We start from the raw sequence: 26051 nt of genomic DNA, 5'->3' as shown, positions 1-26051 counted from the left end.
AGTGCATTCAAGTGCGTGTTCCGTGGCAAATCTTCTGTTCAGGACAACTCAGGGTATAATGCATGTAATTTTAGTAACTGTGGATCAAACATAGAGATCATGAACTTTGATACTGTAAGTTACATGAGTTTTCAAATATGGAAAGTGCACATTTGGACTCATTTGGTTTGTTTGTATGACATCAAAGCGGTATTTATTATAATCCTCAATGTCTCATCTTTCATAACACATCGACTCCTCTCGATTTAAAGCATTTCCCTCACTCAGACAATAACACATGTGCAAAAGTAGCCCAATTAGCGGGAGGGATGGGGTTATCTTCTTGTTGTGCACGGTGCTCAAGTTTATAACAGCTGTCAGTCAAAACCCCTACCAGTGCTGTGAAGCGAGAACCTGAGCTCTGACGTCATGTATAGCGTGTTCCTGTACAGCCAATGCATTCCAATTTAGGCGCTTATCAATAACAAAATCTGCCATTTTCAACCCCATACACATGGGCTGAGTGAAAAGGGCTATGGGTTGCCCAATTGCCTAGGGTAGGGCTATTCAACTTCTTAAGAGGTCTGGAGCATGCTGGTTTTCTGTTCTACCTGATAATTAATTGCACCCACCTGGTGTCCCAGGTCTAAATCAGTACCTGATTAGCGAGGAACAATTAAAAAATGCAGTGGCACTGGCTTCACAGCGAGGTCCAGAGTTGAGTTTGAGGGGCCTAGGCCAAGTGAACTGTGCAGTCAGGCAAGTTGAGCCTGCTTTAAAGTTGCCCCAGGTGTAAAAAAAAAAAAACGGAAAACCACAAAACTGTAAGGAATTCAAATAGGCATATCCTAAAACTGATATTTCTGGTTCATCCCCATTGTTTAAGTGAAAGACAGATAATTTATGGCAGCCGGGCATATTGAGCCTGCTCTGTGGTTGTCCCATTAAGCAGTGGATTTTTTCAATGGAGTTGCAATGGTTCTAGATTAAAATAATGCTCAGCCTACCACTGGCTTGGTTCTGACTGGGGGAGGAGCTCAGAGCCTGCAATAAAAAGCGGCTGATTCCGTCAAAGGGAAAACAGATTTCTAGGAGGTTTTTGTCTGTCTGGGAACAGGTTTGAAGGGAAATACGTTCTAGTGTAGTTTACTCGTAGAGTAAACATTTTCTCTCACGCTATAGATTGTTGATAGATATCTTTTTCCATAGCTGACAGAATTACAATTCGTTTTCATAATGACTTGGTCTGTAAGCAGTTGTTTCATCACTCTGGTCGTTCTGTTCCTTTGGCGGGTCGAAGACATTGCAGAAGCTTGCAGATGCGCCCCTGTGCATCTTCAACAGGCTTTTTGCAGTGCAGACGTCGGTAAGGCAATTTTGGCAACATTTCTGACTTCTCAGCTTCTCTTCACATGTTGATAGATGGGCTACTACAGTGGTTCTTAACTCCGGTAACCCCAACAGTACATATTTTTTATTGTAGCCCTGGACAAGCACACCTGATTCAACTAATCATCAGGTATTTTTGTCTGGGGCTACAATGTGTGCTGTTGGGGATACTCGAAGGCTGGAGTGGCGAACTACTGGGCTACTACATTATCAATGCGCAGAATGCAAAAATGTTAAGAATTCTCTGGTCTTAATAATAAAAAATCATGACATGATCATTAAGCCTATATTTACATATTCTCACATAAGTAGGCAACAGTAAGCTGGGCTACAGCCAGGTCTCTCCAACCCTGTTCCTGGAGAGCTATGCTCCTAAATGTCTTCAATCCAACCCGCTGTAATTAACCTGATTTCAGTTCATCAACCAGCTAATTATTACTCAGGTGCGCTAGATTAGGGTTGGAGCGAAAACGTACAGGATGGCAGCTCTCCAGGAACAGGGTTGAGAGCCCTGCTACACGAAGCGTTATATTTGGCGTTAGGCCAACACACTATGCCTACAGTTGAATTGTTATTTATCCAAAAGCATACATATATCAACTAAGTTAATAGTATTTTCCTACATTTAACCCAAGGTACTCAGTTGTAGGGTGGACTTTAAGTCAAATAATAGTGGTAGGCTACAGATGCCATATCTTAATTTGAGCCAGATTCACATCAGGAAAATTATCCTACAGCAACAAGATGTGGATTATAATTGATATATTTTTCTGTTGGCAAATCAAGTCTGACATTTTAAAGTGGAAATTAATCATTAGAAGGCTTTTCAAACCTTGAATACACTCAAAGTTTGCATTTCATGCTGTGCAGGAAAATTCCTGAAACATGATGATCAAATTAAGATATGGCATCTGTATATCACTTATCTTGGACAGCTAACATTTCGCTCATTTGCTCCTTAAAAAGGAATGTTATTCTCAGCCTGACTTGTACTTGAATTAAGAACGCACACATGCTTCATGATTGTTAAACAATGTTTTCTCTTTAGCGAAGTAGGCGACTACAAGGCTTCTGTACCCGTAGTAGCCACCAATATGAGATTTTCATATTAAATGGACATTACACTCAAGTCTAAGTTTGTCTGTTTCAGACTTCAAAAGTGATCTTGTGTTGCGGTAAATCCACCTCCCAGGCTATCTATTGTGTAGATCCAGCTATATGCCACAATCCCAAATGAATGGAGGAGATGAGCACCATGTAATATCCATATTTGCGGTGCTTATCTTTCCTATTCATTTGGAGTTGAGGTGTAGTTGGATCTGCATAACTGATGGTGGGGGATGTGGAGCCATCTTGAGGTCTGAAAACATCTGACAAATTTAGATTGGCATGTAATGTCCCCTTTAAGTAGCTGGTACAGCTGTTAGTAAAAACCCAGTCTACTGTAGTTTCATTAGATCAGGATGTCTGCAAAACAATATAATTCCAGTGATAAAAGCAACAAGTACTACTATGTGGTGTACTGGTCCTAATGATGATAAACAGCTCTGGAATTGAGTGAGCTTGACATCATTACAGGAGAAGTTCATCTGTTTGTCGAGGACAAATCTAAAAAAGAAAGTGAGGTTGGCGCTGTCAGCACCTTCTACCCAGACAGATGGGCTGTATGTGACTGTCTGTGCCTGTGAAGGCTCCTCAGCAGGCCAGGCACATTAATTTTCTCTGATTACAGCTGATGTAACACTCATGTGTCTCAGTCTTCCTACCAGCACCTGGTTGGCACCTGAACCATCTGCAGGGCAGCATAGTTAAACCAGGCGTGTTGAATTAAAGGAGCAGCAGATGACCAGAGCTAGGAATCTAGGACCGGGGGGGAAAATTGACTTAGTCGTCTGTTTTGGAGCAAACCTAGCCAAAAATGTTATACCCAAACAGCGTCAACACATGCAAAAACATTCTGAAAAGACTGTAAAATCTTGGGTCTGTAAAGCATTCTACTGTTCTTCTCTTAGATCCTATAACACCCTTAAACCATCAGTGTCTGACTGACCAGTAACTTAATTGATTATTTCAGTGGAGTTAAACCATGTTTCTCTTCTAGTGATCAGGGCAAAGGTGGTTGGAGTGACTGTTGGGTCTAACACCAAGTATGACATCCAACAGATTAAGGTATGATTAGCCTTTTTATTAAGTGGATGTTCCTTCCTGCACTGCAACATTGAAGCCCCCTGAACCCCAGTCTGACAGCTGGTCCCAATTTGCTCCTTGGCCCAACCCTTCAATGTTTGCAGATCTTCTAGATGGGTAGAAGCAGTGTAGTTGTGGAGATTCCACCATATGGAAAAATAGCTTCTTTTATAGAAATGAGTCTTGCTAGAAAGCACATTATTCAGTCAACGTTCCTACCAGTCCTACACTATGGTGACATCGTCTATATGAATGCAGCTGCCATTTTCATTAAAGCTTTTAAAAGCAGTTTATCATAAAGCCCTTTATTACTGGTTGCATTCTCTACCAGGAAGTTGGTTGGCTCTCTTTGACGTCACGTAGGTTGCTAAATTGCTAGATTTTCATTTATAAAGCCCTTTTACTAAAACTCACTGTACCTAACATCATTACTAACCTTCAGACATTTGAGTTACCACAGCCGGTCTCAGATCAGGGATGGCTAACTCTGGAAATTCCTTTGGTCTCTACTGAGTTGGGTGAATCAGCTTGACATGTTTTTGTTCCACAAATACAGTGCAATCTTCAAAATGTTCTATATGTGATGTTTTGGTGCCTCTAGGGCTATTCAGAAAGCTCATTGAGGACCTAATTGTTTGTTTTAATTTGTGTTTTTCTGCTTAGATTGTGCATTTGTGTAATTCAGGGATCATCTGTAAATAAATAAAAAAGACCTTGGTCTCAGTATGACACCCTGATAAAACAAAGGTTAGATTAATAAATATTTATAGATCTGCAAACTTCCAAGGGTTAGGGCTGAGGGGATGGGGTGTAGGGAGGGAATTAGCAAAGACTGACTGCCTGAGAGCTGCAGTCAGTTAGGTTCAAAACTGTATATGTTTGACAGATCCTTCTCGCTCTCCTCCTTGTGATTGGCTAGATGTTCAAAGGTCCTGACCGGGTTATCCACGCCATCTTCACTTCATCGTCTTCAGCCTCGTGCGGCGTGACTCTGGAAACCAACAAGGAGTATCTCATCACCGGTGCAGTTCTCACTACGTTACCCAAGTTCCATTGCCAGCACTGGTTAAACTGCTCAAACTATTGACTTCATCTTGTACAAGAAAACAAGTGCTTTAGAAACAATACTTTCTCTGTAAATCTTCAAGTTACACTTGTAATACTTAATATGTTATGAATTTAAATGTTTTATAACAATTATAAATGTTTATCATAATAAGTGATGCATTAGTTGTAAATACCAGTGTTCTGGGCTGCATCGGTATGTCTACCTGCTCCAGGGTAGTTTCCGGATCTAGGATCAGTTTCCCCTCTGCTAATCTTAACCGTTCATGGGGGAACAGAGGTGAAACTGATCCAAGATCAGCGTCTAGGGAACACTTTTACCCTACACCAGGTTTTCCCCACAGCACAGTGATGGCTCACTGTCTCCTCTGTCTGCAGGCCAGCTGAATACTGCTGGAAGGATGCACATAATAACGTGTAACTTTATTCAGTACTGGGAGGACCTGAGTGGCACACAAAAGAAGAGCTTGACTCGACGCTACCAAAGCGGCTGCGATTGCACGGTGTGTGACTGGAATTATAGTAATATTACTATACACCAGTTTTGTTCAATATTTACTCTGGTAAAACACACGAGCTAGCGTATTGGGGTAATGATCAGTCCGTCATCTTGGTCTTTCTCTCTCCTTACTCCGATCCACAGATCATCCGCTGCTCTTCCCTCCCCTGTCCGGTCAGCACCCCAGATGAGTGCCTTTGGACAGACTGGTTGTTGGAAGATGGCCAAAGCGGACCCCAAGCTAAGAACTTTGCCTGTCTCAAGAGGAGTGATGGGTCCTGTACCTGGTACATGGGGATGGCTCAATCCAATAAGTAGTTCCTGGATATTGAAGACTCCTGAACTCTACAGGCCATCCGCTCCGTGACTAAAGATGCCTGCAATTAATAACTGGTCACTTGTGTAATAAAAAAAACTACTACTCAAATATAGTGCTTCAAGTGTTAATTTCTTGTGCCATTCATCTGTTTAAAAAAAAAAAAAAACTGGAACCAAAGGTGTTAGTGAAACCCAAAAAGGGTGACATCAAAGTGGTGTTGGCCGACGTGGTTGTGTTTCTAAATAGAACATTATTCCTGAAAAATACCATCCGAATGCCTGGGGCATGTTCAGCTGGGCACGACATTGTAAAACATTCAGATTGTATTGTAGTGTCTAAACAGTTTATGATTTGTTGATGTTTGCAAATGGTGTGTTAGAGGAAGTCTTATGTGGAGTCCTGGGATTGGTTAATGGGAAACCACCCATTATGTTACATAGGATATAAATACCATGGTTGAAACAGGAGGGGTAGTAACAACATTAAGAGATTGGGCCATTGTTCTCCAGATGTCTGTAAATTGGCGCTGAGATCTTCAATGTAATAAATAATTATAATCGAGGACAGTGTCAGCGGATTTCTTGTTCTCTCAGCATCGTTTTCTCGACACTACAGTATGTTATGTACATAAACAAACAGGCTTCTCTGACGTGCAGGCGTGGTTCCCTAGTGCACGCTAAATAAATCTTAATTAAACTGCTGAAAACCCTCCCACTTGCTGGCCAACCGATTGTCAGGGTTTTCAGTACATTTATCTAAAGTCATCACTTTAAATTTGTACTTAAATTGTTTTCCATTTCCTCGACACTCACTACCCACTGGGCCATAACTGGTTGAATCAACGCTGTTTCCATGTAATTTTTAACACGTGTTGAATCAATGTGAAACAGATTTTGGTTTTGAAAAGCTTTTTTTAACCTAAATCCAATGACATCGTGACTTTTTGTATTCGCGAGTAGTTGACAACCCAACCAAATGTAAATCAAATCTAGATGTTGAAATGATGTCTGTGCCCAGTGGGTAGACTATATGGAGAGAACAGTTCAGAATATTTTGGATCAATGAAAGGAAGCTGTGTAAATCCACGCATATTTGTCTCCTTTTCAGCACCAATTGGTAATATACAAATACTCTGATCTTGTATATTTAAGGTTTGGAACGTATTTATGAACAGTTAAACTGGTTTGGAGAGCCATTGGTGACTAAAAAATAATATTGATAAAAGCTAGGTAAATGACTAAGTCAGATAAGGGGATTGCAAATATAAATGACAATTCGTTTTAGATTTTTTACCTTGTGATCGCTGGAGACCAATGTGAAATCCGTCATCAGGCAGCAAACCGAAGCATATCACCTTTTCCATAGTGAAGTTTATGAAATGCTGGCCTTATAACAAATTACATTTGGAGACTCAAGCTATAGGTTTCTGTAGCCATGCACAAATGACAGCATAGCGCCAAACCAGAGTTGATTTATGATTTCTAGAATATTTTAATTATATTCCTAGACTTTTCACTGTATTTTACAATTTGTATCATGTTAAATATTAGCCACTATCGGTAGCCACCATCAGTTATACCAACAGAAATGTATAACTGACACTTTAGTGTTAGTTCCCTTACATTTTGCATCACTCCATTATATTAGCTTATCTTTCTTTCCTCATGTTCTTGTGGTTGTTCCTGAGGATCGCTAGCAATAGTGGATCATATTAAGTTGTGAAACAATTTTGGACATGTAGCCTATTTGAATCCTTATTGACGCACCAATGCATCAAAGCAACATAAAAATCAGAATCTGTCAGTTTAAGCTAGAGATATGTTTTTTTGCATGGGCTGCGTCTCAATCCACCGCATCCACCTATGTCGCCCTTCCACATTTGCGGTGGAAAGTGGCAGAGCTACAGCATTGTTTGTCAGACCAGGAGACATACCGAAAATCGGTGTTCTCACAAAAACGTCTGTAGAATCTGAACGGTTTGGCCTACAAACTAATGTGACTCTTTAGAAAGGGGAGACTCTCACGAAGACGATGGTGTTCTCCGTTTTGCTCTACAACCCCACAAGCCCCACGGGACTCCTCTGAAGTCAGTAATGCTGATGTGCCAACTTTGGAGCGTCCAAACTGTTTGGGCTACTAACTAATATGACCCCACTGTAAAAAGGTGAGACTCTCTAGGACCCCCACAAGTGTCACTGGACTCGTCTAAAGGTAACCCATACAAATGTATGCAGATAGTTTTGTGCCAACAAAAATAAGGGGTTAAATGTGTCAAAAACCAAAATATTTCCTGAGTTTATATCTCCTAGATATAGGAAAGACACTTCAAAACCTTATTCCTTGTGATTCATTTTTTGACTGTTTTTTCCCCTTACATTTATGAATGTGTTATTCAATGTGTTTCTATGGGCTATAGTAGTAAAGGCCAAATTCAATATTTTACCCCCCCCCCCCCAAAAAAAAAAAACATATCTCTTTTAATACCTAAAGGGGTCCTAAAATCAAATAGCTAAAATATTTATGGTACTGTATGACCTTCCCTTAGACTTTGAAGAATTAAAGCTGGAACCTGGCGCACCAACTGAACCGTTGTCATCACAGTTACATGATTAATGAGGATTATTAGGGTAGATTCATAGGACTACTGTTCAACCCATATTGTAGACTTTTCTTACCTTCCAATATTTCTTGCATTGAACAATTGAATATGGCAACTTTCAGGATGATTCAAACCACTGTATTTTTGATTCACCAATATATTCCAAACCAGTTTTTTTTTATTATTCTTAAATACTTTCCTAACCCTAAAAAATATACAAGATCTGCTGCAAAAGAGACGAATATGCATGTGTTTACATGGATTTCCTTCGTTGATCCTTAATATTCTGAACTGTTCTTTCCATTTATTCTAGTGCAGGGGTCTCCAACAGGTCGATCGCAAGCTATCAGTAGTTAGCAAAACAATTCTGAAAGTATATGCATTTTTTATGTGTTTCACCGCAAACGGTCATAAATCTCATAAGTATCAGATACCGCAAGCTCCCAGCTACTATCTAATCAACGCGTCATTGACATTATCCCACCCCAGGTTAGCCACTATTGGCTTTAAAAGCCAAACCTAACACAATATCTGCCAATTAATTTCCAGCAATATTGCCCATCTGTCTTTGTGGTGAGCGCGTTTTGTCTATCACTCTGTCCGTAGCCAGTTGATGTCATAACTGTCTTGTGGATTGACAGAAATACTTTCCCCAAAACCTTCTCAATTAAATGTTAACTGCAAAGTAGGTTTACCTGGCAGAAGTATATCATGAGTAAGTCTATCCTTTGTATCTACTATTTGTTATTTGCCAACTTTTCCATGAAATGAGCAGCAGCAGTACAGAACCATCGCTAGATGACACATTAGACTGCACATTCCTCACTCGCTAGATGACACATTAGACTGCACATTCCTCACTCGCTAGATGCCACATTAGACTGCACATTCCTCACTCGCTAGATGACACATTAGACTGCACATTCCTCACTCGCTAGATGACACATTAGACTGCACATTCCTCACTCGCTAGATGCCACATTAGACTGCACATTCCTCACTCGCTAGATGACACATTAGACTGCACATTCCTCACTCGCTAGATGACACATTAGACTGCACATTCCTCACTCGCTAGATGGCACATTAGACTGCACATTCCTCACTCGCTAGATGACACATTAGACTGCACATTCCTCACTCGCTAGATGCGCAATTAAAGGTCCAGTTGCGCAATTGAAGGGGAATTACAAAAAAAATTATACGTGTTAGTTTTTAGGGCCCCCTTAGAGTTGTTTATTAACCATTATTTTACCAGGTATATTGACAGAAAGCATTGCACTACTTTCTCTTGTACACTAAGGACCTGGGGAAGGGTTTAAGGGGAGAGGAGAAGAGAATAATGTGCCTATTTGAAAGCTATAAAAAAATTAGTAGCTCGTGACATGTTTAATTGTTCAAAGGCAGCTCTCATACTAGAAAAGGTTGGAGACCCCTGTTCTAATGAGTCTGTCATGAAAATTAAAATGAAAGGTAAACCAAATTTAAAGGGATGGCTTTAGATAAAGGCACTGAAAACACTGTTGAATGAAAACTCCATGAGAAAATCTGTTGGCCAGCAAGTGGGAGGGTTTTCAGAGGTTGAATTACATTTATCCAATGCGCGCAAGGGAACCACACCTGCAAAGCCTGTAATGCACCTGCATAAGGTAAGTCTGAATACCAACTACTGAGAAGTATGTAGGAAAGGGGTGCGTAGGAAAGGCGTACATTTCCTAAGTCTGAATCAGGCCTTATAACAGCTTCATCATTCTTATTATTATATGTACTGGCTTATCTGAGGTCTTGCTATCGACAAACCCCTTTGTTGATTTCTCTGTTTGTAAACCTGGCTGCTTTGGTTCACACAGTGCAATGTTTACAATGGGTTTCATAAGTATTCACCCCCTTGGATTTTTTCACATTTTGTTGCGCTACAAAGTTGGATTGTAATACATTTAATTGTGATTTATTTTGTCATTGATCTACAATTAATAATTAATACAATTTAAGTAACTAACATATAGTTGTTGCATAAGTATTTACTCCCTTTGTTTAGGCAAACCGAAATTAGTTCAGGAGTAAAATGTGGCTGAGTAGAACACATAATAAGTTACATGGACTTACTCTGTGTGAAATAATAGGGGTTGACATGATTTTTGAATGACTACACCTTACCCATTCAAACACTGTCTGTAAAGTCCGTCAGTCAAGTGTTGAATTTCAAGCACAGATTCAAGCACAAAGACCAGGGAGCTTTTCGACAGCCTCATAAAGAAGGGCAGTGATTGGTAGATGGGTAACAATAAGACATAAGACATTGAATATCTCTTTAAGCATGAATAATAATTCTCAAAAGAATAATGGGCAAATATTGCACAATCCAGGTGTGCAAAGCTCTTAGAGACATAGGGCTCTATTAAATCAGATCCGCTTTATCCGACATCCGCACAACAGTTGTTTTGGTGGTGTCGGTGGTGGAACTGCGTAAGAGCTGTCAAATCCACAAGCGGCTCCTGGTATTATACCTAAATTGGACAGTCGCATTAAGATAAATCCCATGCGACCTTGTTTAAAAGTTTGAACACTGGAATGTGAGATGCAATCTACAACTCGATTAGGCTGATAGAAATCCTCATTATATTGTTTAATACATTTCATTTTGAGCGTCATTTTCTATATAGCCTACAATTTGTGACAACAATCAAGAGCAGCTGCTCACTGACTTGACCGCTCCAACACAGTTACACCTCCTACACTGTCAAAACATCAAGTATGTGGTTGTCGGCGATCACCAGTTAACGCTTGATCTGATTTAATCTAGGCATTTCCCAAGAAGACTCACAGTTGTAATCGCTGCCAAATGTGTTTCTAACATGTATTGACTCAGGTGGGTAAATACTTATCTAATCAAGGTATATTAGTGTTTTATTGTCCCCCATTATGAAATCGGGGAGGGGACTGTATATCTGTCTCTGTCTGTTTGTACGTTAGTATACTAGCCCACTATAACCAACTATAATAACTCCACACAAACCACCCCAAAATAGCTCACTATAATGAACACATAGCCTATAAACGATATTCAAATCAAATCAAATCAAATGTTATTTGTCACATACACGTGTTTAGCAGATGTTATAGCGGGTGTAGCGAAATGCTTATGCTTCTAGCTCCGACAGTGCAGTAATATCTAACAAGTAATATCTAACAAATTCACAACATATACCCAATACACACAATACTAGTAAGGAATGGGATTTAAGAATATATACATATATGGAGGAGCAATGACAGAGCCGCATGGACTAAGATACAGTAGAATATTATAGAATAGAATACAGTATATACATATGAGATGAGTAGTGCAAGATATGTAAACATTATTAAAGTGACTAGTGTTCCATTTCTTAAAGTGGCCAGTGATTTCAATGGGCAGCATCAGCCTCTAATGTGCTAGTGATGGCTATTTAACAGTCTGACGGCCTTGAGATAGAAGCTGTTTTTCATTCTCTCTGTCCCAGCTTTGATGCACCTGTACTAACCTCGCCTTCTGGATGATAGCGGGGTGAACAGGCAGTGGCTGATGTCCTTGATGATCTTTTTGTCCTTCCTGTGACATCGGGTGCTGTATGTGTCTTGGAGGGCGAGTAGATTGCCCCTGGTAATGAGTTCGGCAGACCGCACCACCCTCTGGAGAGCCCTGCGGTCGCGGGCGGTGCAGTTGCCGTACCAGGCGGTGATACAGCCCAACAGGATGCTCTCAATTGTGCATCTGTAAAAGTTTGTGAGGGTTTTAAGCCAAATTTCTTCAGCCTCCTGAGGTTGAAGAGGCTCTGTTGCGCCTTCTTCACCACACTGTCTGCGTGGGTGGACCATTTCAGTTTGTCAGTGATGTGTATACCAAGGAACTTGAAGCTTTCCACCTTCTCCACTGCGTTCACGTCTATGTGGATAGGGGGGTGCACCCTCTACTGTTTCCTGAAGTCCACGATCATCTCCTTTGTTTTGTTGATGTTGAGTGAGAGGTTATTTTCCTGGCACCACACTCCCCGAGCCCTCACCTCCTCCCTGTAGGCGGTCTCGTCATTGTTGGTAATCAAGCCTACTACTGTAGTGCCGTCTGCAAACTTGATGACTGAGTTGGAGGCGTGCTTGACCACGCAGTCATGGGTGAACAGGGAGTACAGGAGGGGGCTGAGCACACACCCTTGTGGGGCCCCAGTGTTGAGGATCAGCGAAGTGGAGATGTTGTTTCCTACCTTCACCCCCTGGGGGCGGCCCGTCAGGAAGTCCAGGACCCAGCTGCACAGGGTGGGGTTCAGACCCAGGGCCTCGAGCTTAATGATAAGCTTGGAGGGTACTATGGTGTTGAATGCTGAGCTATAGTCAATGAACAGCATTCTTACATAGGTATTCCTCTTGTCCGGATGGGATAGGGCAGTGTGCAGTGTGATGGCGATTGCATCGTCTGTGGATCTATTGGGGCGGTAAGCAAATTGAAGTGGGTCTAGGGTGACAGGTAAGGTAGAGGTGATATGATCCTTGACTAGTCTCTCAAAGCACTTCATGATGACAGAGGTGAGTGCTACAGGGCGATAGTCATTTAGTTCAGTTACCTTTGCTTTCTTGGGTACAGGAACAATGGTGGCCATCTTGAAGCATGTGGGAACAGCAGACTGGGAAAGGGAGAGATTGAATATGTCCATAAACACACCAGCCAGCTGGTCTGCGCATGCTCTGAGGACGCGGCTAGGGATGCCGTCTGGGCTGGCAGCCTTGCGGGGGTTAACATGCTTAAATGTCTTAGTCACGTCGGCCATGGAGAAGGAGAGGCCACAGTCCTTGGTAGTGGGCCTCGTCAGTGGAACTGTGTTATCCTCAAAGCGGGCAAAGAAGGTGTTTAGCTTGTCTGGAAGCGAGACGTCGGTGTCGGCGACGTGGCTGGTTTTCCTTTTGTAGTCTGTGATTGTCTGTAGCCCCTGCTACATACGTCTCGTGTCTGAGCTGTTGAATTGCGACTCCACTTTGTCTCTATACTGATGTTTTGCCAGTTTAATTGCCTTGCGGAGTGAGTAGCTACACTGTTTGTATTCTGCCATATTCCCAGTCACCTTGCCATGGTTGAATGCGGTGGTTCGCACTTTCAGATTTGCGCGAATGCTGCCATCTATCCATGGTTTCTGGTTAGGGTAGGTTTTAATAGTCACAGTGGGCACAACATCACCTATACACTTCCTGATAAATTCAGTCAACGTTTTGGTGTATACGTCTAAATTATTTTCGGAAGCTACCCGGAACATATCCCAGTCCGCGTGATCTTGAAGCGTGGATTCCGATTGGTCAGACCAGCGTTGAATAGTCCTTAGCACGGGTACTTCCTGTTTGAGTTTCTGCCTATAGGAAGGGAGAAGCAAAATGGAGTCGTGGTCAGATATTACTACCATTACTACTGCCGTCACTACCCCTAACCCTACTACTACTTCTACTACTACTACTACTACTACTACTACGTCTACTACTATTTCACAACAATAAATACTTCTAGATTAGCAAGCACACCACATTTACTTTAGTAAATGTCATTTTCTAGTTTAAAAGTACAAGGTTGCTGCAGTTTGACAAGGTTTTCATCCTCCCTATAGGGCAAGGAGTTTTTCCAGGAGTTTAAAAGTAAGTGACCTGATCAGACAAACTCTATTCTCATCATAGTCAATATAAAACCGTTATGCAACTGATTAATCACTGTCATACCCTACACAGAGACTGACTATAAGTCAGCAGTATTTTTTGGTTAACTGAGGATTTTAGTCACTTGCCTGAAAATGGGAAAATAGTTGTTTACACACAGAAATGCCATAACTTGTCGGTCTCTTAATTAAACAACAGGGAGGAAGCAGAAAAATCAGGTTTTCGGCCTGCTAAAACAGATGGGTAGGCCGAACGTTAGTGAAGCTCTTATTAATTTCAACGAAACCTGAGCGTGAGCTCACTGGTTCCACGAGAGGCTTGCGCTGCTTGAGCATAAATTCAAAATTTCTATGCGCAGCTCACGTTTGACGGGGCGAATAAACTAGAGATGGCATCCCTCGCTGAAACAACGGCTTCCCATTCATTTTAAATGGAAGGAAAGTGGTGAGAAGCGGAGTGGGCGGGGGAACGTTGGGCAAAGCTAGCATTGGGCGATGGAGCTGAAAGCAGTGGGGCTAAAGTTGGGCAAAGCTTAACTTAATGCAAATCTCCGGTGATATCGCGGCGCAAGTAACCAATAAAAGCTCACCATAGCTTCCAACCCATACTGGATTGGCTGACAATGGCTGTTGCTACATAGCACTACCTCGCATGCTTGCTAGCTTGTTAGCACCCACGTGAGGGTGAAGCTAACATGGCTAGGCAAGTTATCATTATAAAGTGTTTTCTGGCCAAAGCAATAGGAAAAAGTGTCTCAGCTCTGCTCGCCCTGACCAAAATATATGCTTCCAGTGTAGCATGTAAAAAAAACGACTTATTTTGCGACGCTCCTACTGGAATTGTTTGCAGTTTGGTTGTTTTCAGTTTAAACAAATGCCCTGCCTAATGGGACAACCACAGAGCAGGCTCAACTTGCCCGGCTGCCATAAATGCTATAAATTGTCTGTCTTTTACTAAACAATGGGGATGAAACATAAATATTAGTTTGAGGATACGCCTACTGGAATTCCTTACAGTTTAGATTTTTTGGGTTAAAAAAACTAACACCCTAGGCAACTCTAACCCTGTAACCCTTAAAGTCCCTGCATCAGCTCTAGGACCAACAGGCTCTGAGACAGCTTCTACCCCAAGCCATAAGTCTGCTGTATGAACACTCACAACATAATTCATTTATGATTTTATTTGTTATTTTATAAACAATACAAACATACAGTGGCTTGCGAAAGTATTTCCCCCCCCCTTGGCATTTTTCCTATTTTGTGGCCATACAACCTGGACTTAATTAATTTGTTGGGGGTTTGTATCATTTGATTTACACAACATGCACTTTGAAGATGCAAAATATGTTTTATTGTGAAGCAAACAAGAAATAAGACAAAACAGAACAGAACTCTATAAGGTTGGCAAATCTAGCCACTGGGATTTTTGCCCATTCTTCAAGGCAGAACTGCTCCAGCTCCTTCAAGTTGGATGGGTTCCGCTGGCGTACAGCAATCTTTAAGTCATACCACAGATTCTCAATTGGATTGAGGTCTGGGCTTTGACTAGGCCATTCCAAGACATTTGAATGTTTCCCCTTTCCCCTTAAACCACTGGGATGGTGTTCTTGGGGTGATGAGAGGTGTTGGGTTTGCGCCAGACATAGCGTTTTCCTTGATAGCCAAAAAGCTACATTTGAGTCCAGAGTACCTTCTTCTATATGTTTGGGGAGCCTCCCACATGCCTTTTGGCGAACACCAAATGTGTTTGCTTATTTTGTTCTTTAAGCAATGACTTTTCTCTGGCCACTCTTCCGTAAAGCCCAGCTCTGTGGAGTGTATGGCTTAAAGTGGTCCTATGGATTATACTCCAATCTCTGCCGTGGAGCTTTGCATCTCCTTCAGGGTTATCTTTGGTCTCTTTGTTGCCTCTCTGATTATCACCCTCCTTGCCTGGTCTGTGAGTTTTGGTGGACGGCCCTCTCTTGGCAGGTTTGTTGTGGTGCCATATTCTTTCAATTTTTTTATAATGGATTTAATGGTGCTCCGTGGGATGTTCAAAGGTTCTGATATTTTTTTATAACCCAACTCTGATCTGTACTTCTCCACAACTTTGTCCCTGACCTGTTTGGAGAGCTCCTTGGTCTTCATGGTGCCGCTTGCTTGGTGGTGCCCCTTGCTTAGTGCTGTCCCTTGCTAAGTGGTGTTGCAGACTCTGGGGCCTTTCAGAACAGGTGTATATATACTGAGATCATGTGACAGATCATATGACACTTAGATTGCACACAGGTGGATTTATTTAACTAATTATGTGACTTCTGAAGGTAATTGGTTGCACCAGATCTTATTTAGGGGCTTCATAGCAAAGGGGATGAATACATACGCACGCACCACTTTTTCGTTATTTTATTATTTTTATTTCTTATAATTTTTTGAAACAAGTTAATTTTTCATTTCACTTCACCTTTTTGGAATATTTTGTGTATGTCCATTACATAAAATCCAAATAAAAATCAATTTAAATTACAGGTTGTAATGCAACAAAATAGGAAAAAAGCCAAGGGGGATGAATACTTTTGCAAGGCACTGTACACATACAAACGACAAGATCATACAAACATTAACTACATCACACCTGCTCAGACCCACTAGCACATATCTCCAGCGCCCGCAGATTGTCAGTTGAATATCTTCCCTATCATATGAAACTGACAAGACTTTATATACACACTACATACACAGTCACATACACACACTGAACTGACACTCTCACACAAAACCCACACACATTCACATACACTACATACGCACACACACAAACACACACTTAACACACACACACATACTTTCACTCATCATATGCTGCTGCTACTCTGTTCTTTATTTTACTCTTATTATTATCTATCCTGATGCCTAGTCCTTTTACCCTGCCTTCATGTACACATCTACCTCAAATACCTTGTACCTCTGCACATTGATCTGGTACTGGTACTCCCTGTATATAGCTCCATTCTTGTGTATTAGCCACAGTAGCCTACTTGACCACTATTAAAACTATAACTTAAAGCAGGTACAGCCTCAGTGTTCACAGTAAACGTGCATTATGTAGGCGCAGGAATGGAAATGGCCAGTGCACAAAATCTTTAAGTTCCATCCATGTATAGGCCTATATGGGTGATTCTACAGAATAGGTGCAAACTGCAGTCCCACCCTCCAAAAAAAGTATCCAAACTTAGGATATTTATTCACAACATGATATGTTGTAATTCAATCTACATCATCACATCTTCTAATTCAATCCAAGGAAATAACAAACATATTTTTGAATGAGTATAGTACAAAGTCCTTGTTTAGTATTTCTTTTAAGTCAATACACTATTTTTTTATTTTTTAAACACTATTATTTCAATAGAACATCTTCAGTTGTTCTATTACTACTTTGAAAGAAACTGATCTAATTAGTTTTGTTTATTTTTAAACAGCTTTCTCAAAAAATACTGTCCCACCTTTTGATGTCACTACCGAAAAATACACATTAAAAACTGTAGCATGAGTTTGTCTTAAGCCACACCCCTACAAATATTGACAGGTGATGGGATTGCACCCCTCTCCAGCATGGCCACATGGTGAGTAGTCTGAGTGAGCAAGTAGGTACATCTTCATGTATTTTTATGTGTCACTACCGAACATCTAATTTATAAAAATAAAAAAAATGTAAAGTACAGTTTTGGGACTAAATTATATGTTTGCTGGGATGTACAGTACCAGTCAAAAGTTTGGACACACCTAATCATTAATCATCATAATCATAAAAAAAAAAAAAAAAAAAAAATCCACATTGTAGAATCATAGTGAAGACATCAAAACTATGAAATAACACATATGGAATCATGTAGTAACCAAAAAAGTGTTAAAAAATCAAAATATATTTTATATTTGAGATTCTTCAAAGTAGCCACCCTTTGCCTTGATGACAGCTTTGCACACTCTTGGCATTCTTTCAAACAGCTTCACCTGGAATGCTTTTCAACAGTCTTGAAGGAGTTCCCACATATGCTGAGCACTTGTTGGCTTCTTTTCCTTCACTCTGCGGTCCAACTCATCCCAAATCATCTCAATTGGGTTGAGGTCTGGTGATTGTGGAGGCCAGGTCATCTAATGCAGCACTCCATCACTCTCCTTCTGTCACGCCCTGACCTAGAGAACTCTTGTTGGTTGGGTCAGGGTGTGAGTTTCAGTTGAGATCTATGTGATTATATATCTATGTGTAGATCTAGTTTTGTATTTCTATGTTTGGCCGGGTGTGATTCCCAATCAGAGGCAGCTGTCGCTCGATGTCTCTGATTGGGGATCATACTTAGATAGCCTGGTTTCCTACCATAGTTGTGGGATATTGTGTTCCTGTTAGGGTTGTGGTGTTATAGCCCAGAGGACTTCACGGTTACGTTACTTTTGTTGTTTTGTTGAGTGTTTATTCGTTCTAATAAACATGTACGCATACCACGCTGCACCTTGGTCTGACCCATCTCTCAACGTACGTGACAGAATATCCCACCGCAAAAGGACCAAGCAGCGTGCCCAGAAGGAGCAAACGCCTGGGACTCAACGGGAGGTAACCTTGGTAGATGTCCTCCTCGGTTGGGGGAAAATTACTGAGGAGGAGGCCGTCCGTTACCGGGAGGCAATGAAGGAGAGTGTAGCCGATAAAGGACCCTTGGCGAAGGAAGAAGCCCGGGTAGGAGAGGATCAACGACGACATCAACGGTGCCGGCCGAAGAGGAAGCCCGAGAGGCAGCCCCAATAAAACATTTTGTGGGGGCTAAAAGGGGTGGTCGGGGATCGAGAGAGAAGAGCCCCGACCATTGCACCCGTGGGGGTTCCAGGTGGAGTCCCTACAACCATGGGAGCAGGGATGGGAGCAGTTTTACACAGAGGAGTCGGAGGAAGACGACGACGATGAATTTCTGTTCCCTCACTCGTGGGGGCTCCCGGAGGAGTCCTCACTGTAGGGGGATTGGTGGTGGAGAGAGAAGGACTGGAACAGTCGTGGATCTCCAACGCCAGTTCCCAGCCTGGTACGCCCCGTGCCTGCTTCTTGCACCAAGCCAGTGGTGCGTTCCCAGTCCGGCACGGCCCATGCCTGCTCCTCGCACCAAGCCAGTGGTGCGTGTTCCCAGTCCAGCATGGCCTGTGCCTGCTCCTCGCACCAAGCCAGTGGTGTGTGTTCCCAGTCTGGCACGGTCCGTGCCTGCTCCTCGCACCAAGCCAGTGGTGCGTGTTCCCAGTCCGGCACGGCCCGTGCCTGCTCCTCGCACCAAGCCAGTGGTGCGTGTTCCCAGTCCGGCACGGCCCGTGCCTACTCCTCGCACCAGCCCTGTGGTGCGTGTCGCCAGCCCGGTATGGCCCGTTCCAGGACAGAAACACGCACCTAAAATGGAGTCAGCAGGTACAGTTGGTCCGTCCGGATCGTTGGAGGAACGTATCCAACGGCAGGCGAGCAGGATCCAGGCTCTCGGCACCGCAATGGAGCGCGTGGTGAGTACATTGGAGCGATGGGAGAGAGGTGGCGTTTCTACACCTCCTCCAACCACACAACTGACCCGACCTCCAGCAACGGACCCCTGCAGGGAGCACCTTAGCGTGTCGGTGCCCAGTCTGGGGCCGGCAACCAGCCCAACTACAGGGTTGGAAACCACCTCTGTGTCGGTGCCCAGGGTGGGCACGACGTACTGCCCCATTTTGGAGCAGGAGCTCCTAAACGTGTCGGTGCCCAGTCTGGGGCCGGCAAACAGTCCTACTACAGGGCTGGAACTTTCCTCTGCGTCGGTGCCCAGGCTGGGCACGGCGTTCAGTTCTGCTCCAGAGATGGGGATGATACGGGTCCGAAACTTTGCTCCACTCCTGTGCCAGAGCAGTCCGCTCCACAGGTGCCAAGTCCAGCTCCGCTCAGCTGCTCCACTCCGGAGCCAGAGAAGTCCGCTCCACCGGTACCCAGTCCAGCTCCGGTCAGCGGCTCCACTCCGGAGCCAGAGGAGTCCGCTCCACCGGGGTCCAGTTAAGCTCCGGTCAGTGGCTCCACTCCGGAGCCAGAGCAGTCCGCTCCACCGGGGTCCAGTTCAGCTCCGGTCAGCGGCTCCACTCCGGAGCCAGGGCTGTCCGCTCCACCGGGGTCCAGTTCAGCTCCGGTCAGCGGCTCCACTCCAGGCCCAGACGTCAGCCCCTCTCCAGGGTCGGGGCCTCCCACACCAGGGTCCAGACAGGGCTTGGTGCATCGCGGGAGGATCCTTTATTGCAACTTTTTCACTATGTTTCGGTAGTGACAAATTCAATGGGGTGGTAGGGAATTCAGGTAAATATTTCAAATCTGCAGTAAGCGTGTGAATAATATACTGCATATTCCTATTGGAAGACGTGTGGTGAAAGTTTGGTAAAAATAGGATACAAATTAGCTTCTTTTTTTTTTACCCCAATTTGCATAACTTCTGCAGAATAACCCATATCCTGTTAATCTGTAATTAAAAAGTTAAAGGTCCATTAACAGTCTAGCCTATGTCATCACTATTTGTTGATTTTATGCATTTTGAATTAAAGAAAACAATGGTGTAAAGTAACTACATAAAAAATACTTTGAAATACTACTTCAGTATACAGTATTTATACTATTACTCAAGTAGTATTTTACAGGGTTACTTTCACTTTCATGAAGGTATCTTTACTTTTACTCAATGACAATTGGGTAGGCTACATTTTCCACCACTGGGCCTAGGTAGCCTAGCCAACCGAAGTTATATAATATAAACCAAAGTTGATCACAACACAAATAAATTGGCTTAGGCTATAAATACATAATGTTACCACTTTGTTTCCCCTGGATGAGACAGGGCGCATAGAGGCTAGGCCTACAGTTGATCAGACTGATACTGCATGTCAGATCGCTAATGTTTAGGTGTAGGCTGCTAAAACATTTCTCTAAAGAGTCTATTGGGAGTGACTTATTTTCCTGTTTGCTAAAATAATACCGGTGGGGAAATGATAGCCCGCTCTGATTTATATAGACGTGTGCCATGCCCGACCTGCACGATCTGTGATTTCTGTGAATCTGATTGGTCACAAAGGTGGCATCACAGATCCCAGAGTGGTGGGGCCATTTCTTTCACCTGCTCTAAAGCTACCCCAGGTGATTTATTTTAATGAAAGCAACAAAACTGTAAGGAATTCCAGTAGGTGTAGCCTAAAATGTATCTTTCTGATTCATCCCCATTGTTTAATTGAAAGACGGACAATTTATGTAATTTATGTTGAGCCTGCTCTGTGGTTGTCCCATTAGGCAGGGGATTTTTTTAAAGGAGTGGCTGTGGTTCTGGATTAATAGAATGATCAGCCTACCACTGGTTTTGTTCTGACTTGGGAAGGGGCTAACAGCCTGCAATAAAAGGCGGCTGATTCAATGTAGTATGTGTATGTAGAAGGCTTTAATGGTTTCTCGTAGTTATTGACTGAATTGTCGTGGGGTAAACATTTTCCTTCCACACAATAGCTTTTTTCTTCTAAAGCGTCGACAGTAAAATAATTAGTTTCTAAAATGACTTGGTCGGTAAGCAATTGTTTCATTAGTCTGGTAGTACTGTTCCTTTGGCAGGTCGATGAAATCGCAGAAACTTGCACTTGCATGATTATGCTGCATCCTCAACAGGCTTTTTGCAATGCAGACGTCGGTAAGGCAATTTTGGCAACATTTCTTCTGGAGTTTCTCTTCACATGTCGATAGGCTGCGTACTACACTATCAATGCGCATCATGCAGAAATGTTACGAATGTTGTGGTCTTTGTAATGTTAGCCTTTTTAGGACATGATCATTAGGCCTATATTTACATCTTCTCACAAGTAGTTACATTAAGTCAGCATTAACAGTAAAATGGGCTACACCTGGAGTTTATTCATTACAGATCTAACGAAACGGAGGGACCTACCTGAATTTGTCCAATAGAAACACTTGTTTACTTTTTCAGTTTGGAGTAAATGGAATTGGCGTAATGATTAAACCCCAGGTGTTATATTTTTCTCTAGGCCAGGTATGGGCAACTCCAGTCCTCGCTCCTGATTGCTTTTGCCCCTGTTAACACACCTGACTCCAACAATCAACTAATCATGACCTTCAGTTTAGAATGCAATGAGTTAAATCAGCTGTGTTTGCTAGGGATTGGTGTTAAATGACCACTCACGCCCCCGAGGACTAGAGTTTCCCCATCCCTGCTCTATGCCTACAGAATACTTATTTGTCCAGAAGCTAAATTAGTGTATGTTGTGTGTGTGTGTATATATATGTGTTAATATTTTCTTATATTTAACCTAAAGCACTGTTGTACTGTTTTTGTTTCAAAGCAAATGTTCAATTCAACATGACTTCACATACTTGACATTTTACAGAGAACCCATCAAAATGACTAGGCCTACATGGCAAATGGGACTAGGCTACATGTCTCAGCTATTATGTCACTGATCTGTAAGATGTACTCTCACTCATTCAGGGTTTGGCTCAGTTTATCATGCGGCTAGGTTGGTTAACGGTTCTTCATTCTACTAAGAGATATTTCCATGCTTTTGTCTCGAGTTGATAGCAGTGTTACCAGCACTTTACCAACTGCTTGAGTACAGGCACCTCTTATAGGATAGGTTAGTCCCTGTAAAACATGAATACCGGCATTGTGAAATTAAGATGTACGCGCAGTCTGTCCTGTGCAGTATGCTAAGGGCGGTTGAGTGTCTTGGACAGAACCCCGTCACGAGTGGCTATACTTGACCTTTCAGATCAATTTAGGCCTACCTTGAATCAGATTACTGGTTCAGTTAGTGAAGAGGTGAAATGACATGCAACACATTATTCCCTGGGGACAGTTCCTGTTGAGTTTATGGACAACCGTTTTAAGCGAAGAGATGTCCTTCTTGGTATATTCTCCAAAATGATTGAGGGACACATTGCGAGACATGAGAATGATTGCTTTGGCTTTGCTGCTGAGGGCGTGAGCTCTGTTGGTAGAGCATGGCGCTAAAGCCTGTGACATCTTGGGTCTGTAAAGGATTCCATGTACTCTCAGATCCCACAACACCCTGACTCCATCAGTGTCTAACTGACCAGTATACTGAATGGATTATTTCAGTGGAGTTAAACCATATTTCTCTCTTCTAGTGATCATGGCAAAGGTGGTTGGAGTGAATGTTGGGTCTAACACCAAGTATGACATCCAACAGATCAAGGTATGATCAGCCTTTTTATTAAGTGGTTGTTCCTTCCTGCACTGAAACATTGAAGCCCCCTGAACCCCAGTCTGACAGCTAGTCCCAATTCACTCCCGTCCCCCTTAGCTTCAATGTTTGCAGATATTAAGGATCTGGATAAGTATAAGCTGTGGTGCTTCCACCATATAAAAAAAAAAAAGGTTAACTTCTATAGAAATGCCTCTTGATTTAAATAGTATAAATTGTATTATTCAGTCGCTGTTCCAACTGGCCCTTGACTATGGCAACATCCTCTATATGAACTCTGCTGCCGCTTCATTACATTCTCTACCAGAAAGTTGGTTGGCCGTCTGTCACAGGTTGATACATTGCTATGTTTTCATTTATAAAGCCCTTTTACAAAAATTCCCACTGTTCCTTACATCATTACTAAGACATGAGTTAGCCATCCCTGAGACTGGGTGTGGTAACTGGAAATTCCTTTTGTCTCTACGGAGTTAGGTAAACCAGCTTTAAGTATTTATTTTTTTTGCACCTGAATTTGTGAAACCATCTTCCAAATGTTCAAATATTTGTTTTGGTGACTCTCGGACAATTCAGAAAGCTATTTATTTTATTTTGATGACCGTGTTCTTTCTGCTTGCATTTTTGTTTTTTGATATGTTTCTGTAATTCAGGGCTCCTCTGTAAAAGTGACCCTGGTTAAATAAAAAATGATTGCTTGCAGATCTGCAAACATCAAAGGCTTAGTGCTGAGGGGATGGGGTATAGAGTGGGAATTAGGAAAGACTGACAGTGCCTGAGAGCTGCAGTCAGTGCGGTTCAAAACTGTTTGACAGATCCTTCTTTCTCTCGTGATTGGCTAGATGTTCAAAGGTCCTGACCGGGTTATCCACGCCATCTTCACTGCATCCTCCCCAGCCGCATGCGGCGTGACTCTGGAAACCAACAAGGAGTATCTCTTCATAGGTGCGGTTCTCACTACGTTACCCAAGTTCCATTGACAGCACTGGTTAACCCTATCAGTCCTGAGACCCCAGCAAAAATCTACTTTTCATTTATCTGCATGTCCAGCCCTTAAATTTAGCCTCGCTGAAGTGTTTTTTCTTTTCTTTTTAGGACAACCAGGGCTACAAGTGAAACGCAAAACAATTTGACATAAACCGTTGCATTCATGAGTTTTATTGACCAATGTAAAGAAATATTAGGTCCGCCAAAGCAAAAACCTGATAAAAATGAATGTCAATGCTGTAAGTACAGAAATGTTTTGCTCAGTTGGAAATTGATATCCAACTAGTCGGTGACAACTGTTTAGTGTTTGTGACAACTATGTAAGCGTATTACATTACTGAAGACACTATGTCATTGGATTTCATATGATGTATGTAGAAGAACATACACAACTTGTGTAGCTTGTGCGCGTCAGAGCAAAATATGTTAGGTTTGTGTGTTAGCGTTTCATAAATGGCTTTTAATAGTGACTCTACAGACGTATTTGTAAAAGACCCTGCCCTTGGCCCCTTTGGGATCTGCCCTGGTCTCACAAACCCCTCTCTACCTCAGCCCCCATTAATCACAAACTAATGGTTGGTACCAGCGGATGCAGTAGACATGGACTAATCCAATGTTACAACCCAGAAGTGTGTATCTCAAACACACTGTTTTAAAAGGGATTAGAAGTCCAAAAACTGACATTCACTTGGACTCATTGGGTTAAACTGCTTAAAATGCTTACAGCATCATGGCCTGCTCTAAACTATTGACTTCACCTTGTATAAGAAAACAAGTGCCTTAGAAACAATACATTCTCTGTACATCTTCAAGTTACACTTTATAAAAATGTACAAATGCTTACACGTTTACAATTCATTAAATGATTATGAAACAATGTTTATAATGCTTATACAGTGTCTATAGGAAGTCTACACCCCCTTTCAAAGTGTTCACCTTTTGATGCCTTATAGCAGGGGTGTAAAAGTAATTCCATGGAGATTTGAGTGTCTGCAGGTTTTTCCTTTCAATTAAGACCTAGACAACCAGGTGAGGAGTTCCTTACTAATTAGCTGTGGTGGAAAAAGTACCCAATTTTCATACTTGAGTAAAAGTAAAGATACCTTAATAGAAAATGACTCAAGTAAAAGTCACCCAGTAAAATACTAGATTTAAAAGTATTTGGTTTTAAATATACTTAAGTATAAACCATTTCAAACTCTTTATTAAACAAACCAGACAGCACCATTTTCTTTTTTATTACTTACAGATAGCCAGGGGCACACCAACACAGCATGTATACTACATGACCAAGTATATGGACACCTGCTCGCGTAACATCTGTTGTGGAAATTCTAACCAATAAGGAGAGACTTTGTTATTTCTTCAAAATGATAATACTTTTATCGATTTTAGTTATTGCAAAAACTCACTATCTCCTGTCTGTAGGCAAGCTGGTGACTGGAAGGATGTATGCAACACAGTGTGGCTATAATATGCCCTGGGAAGACTTGAGTGCCACGCAAAAGAAGTGCTTGACTCGCCGCTACCAAAGCGGCTGCAATTGCAAGGTGTTTGTGTGATGGGAATTATAGTGATATTACTGTACACCAATATTTATACAGTACTTTTTCTAAAAGGAAGTATACTACTCTGGTCACATTGGTAAAACGCATCAGCTCGAGTATTGGGATAATGATCTGTCAGTGATCTTGGTCTTCTGTCTCTCTGCTCCAATCCACAGATCATCCGCTGCACTTCCCTCCCCTGTCCGATCAGCACCCCAGAGGAGTGCCTGTGGATGGACTTGGGGACTGACAATGGCCAAAACCTTGCCTGTATCAAGAGGAGAGATGGGTCCTGTGCCTGGAAGTAGTTCCTGGATATTGAAGAGCCTTATACTCTACAGGCCATCTGCTCTGTGATTAAAGATGCCTGCAATTAATGTAAAAAAAATACACAAAGCTACAAATGCAAATTATGATTTAAATGAAATAAAAGCGCTTACTGGTCACTTCTACAAGTGCAATAAAAATATACTACAAATGAAATATAGCGCTCCAAGTATTAATTTATTCTGCTGATCTGTTTACTAGTTTTTAAGCTAACAAAAGGTATTAATGAAACCCAAAATGGTTC

The 26051-nt window shown here is 42.1% G+C and overlaps 1 protein-coding gene across 1 annotated transcript; it reads left to right on the top strand.

The window, feature by feature from the left end:
* Positions 1 to 1102: 1102 nt before the first annotated feature.
* On the top strand, positions 1103 to 25788 carry LOC311148327 (metalloproteinase inhibitor 2-like; the record flags this gene model as incomplete). The annotated part of the gene is made up of 5 exons (XM_084185259.1): positions 1103 to 1345; positions 3470 to 3537; positions 23789 to 23891; positions 25362 to 25483; positions 25657 to 25788. Exons 1-5 carry the CDS (start codon positions 1216 to 1218, stop codon positions 25786 to 25788), a joined length of 555 nt encoding a protein of 184 aa, XP_084041385.1. The 5' UTR covers positions 1103 to 1215.
* Between the last annotated feature and the right edge of the window lie 263 nt (positions 25789 to 26051).

This window comes from Coregonus lavaretus (genome assembly GCF_964263955.1).
Source record: "Coregonus lavaretus genome assembly, chromosome: 2".
Lineage (NCBI taxonomy): Eukaryota > Metazoa > Chordata > Actinopteri > Salmoniformes > Salmonidae > Coregonus > Coregonus lavaretus.
The sequence above is the reverse complement of the archived record's forward strand: the minus strand, read 5'-3'. Positions and strand labels throughout refer to the sequence as shown.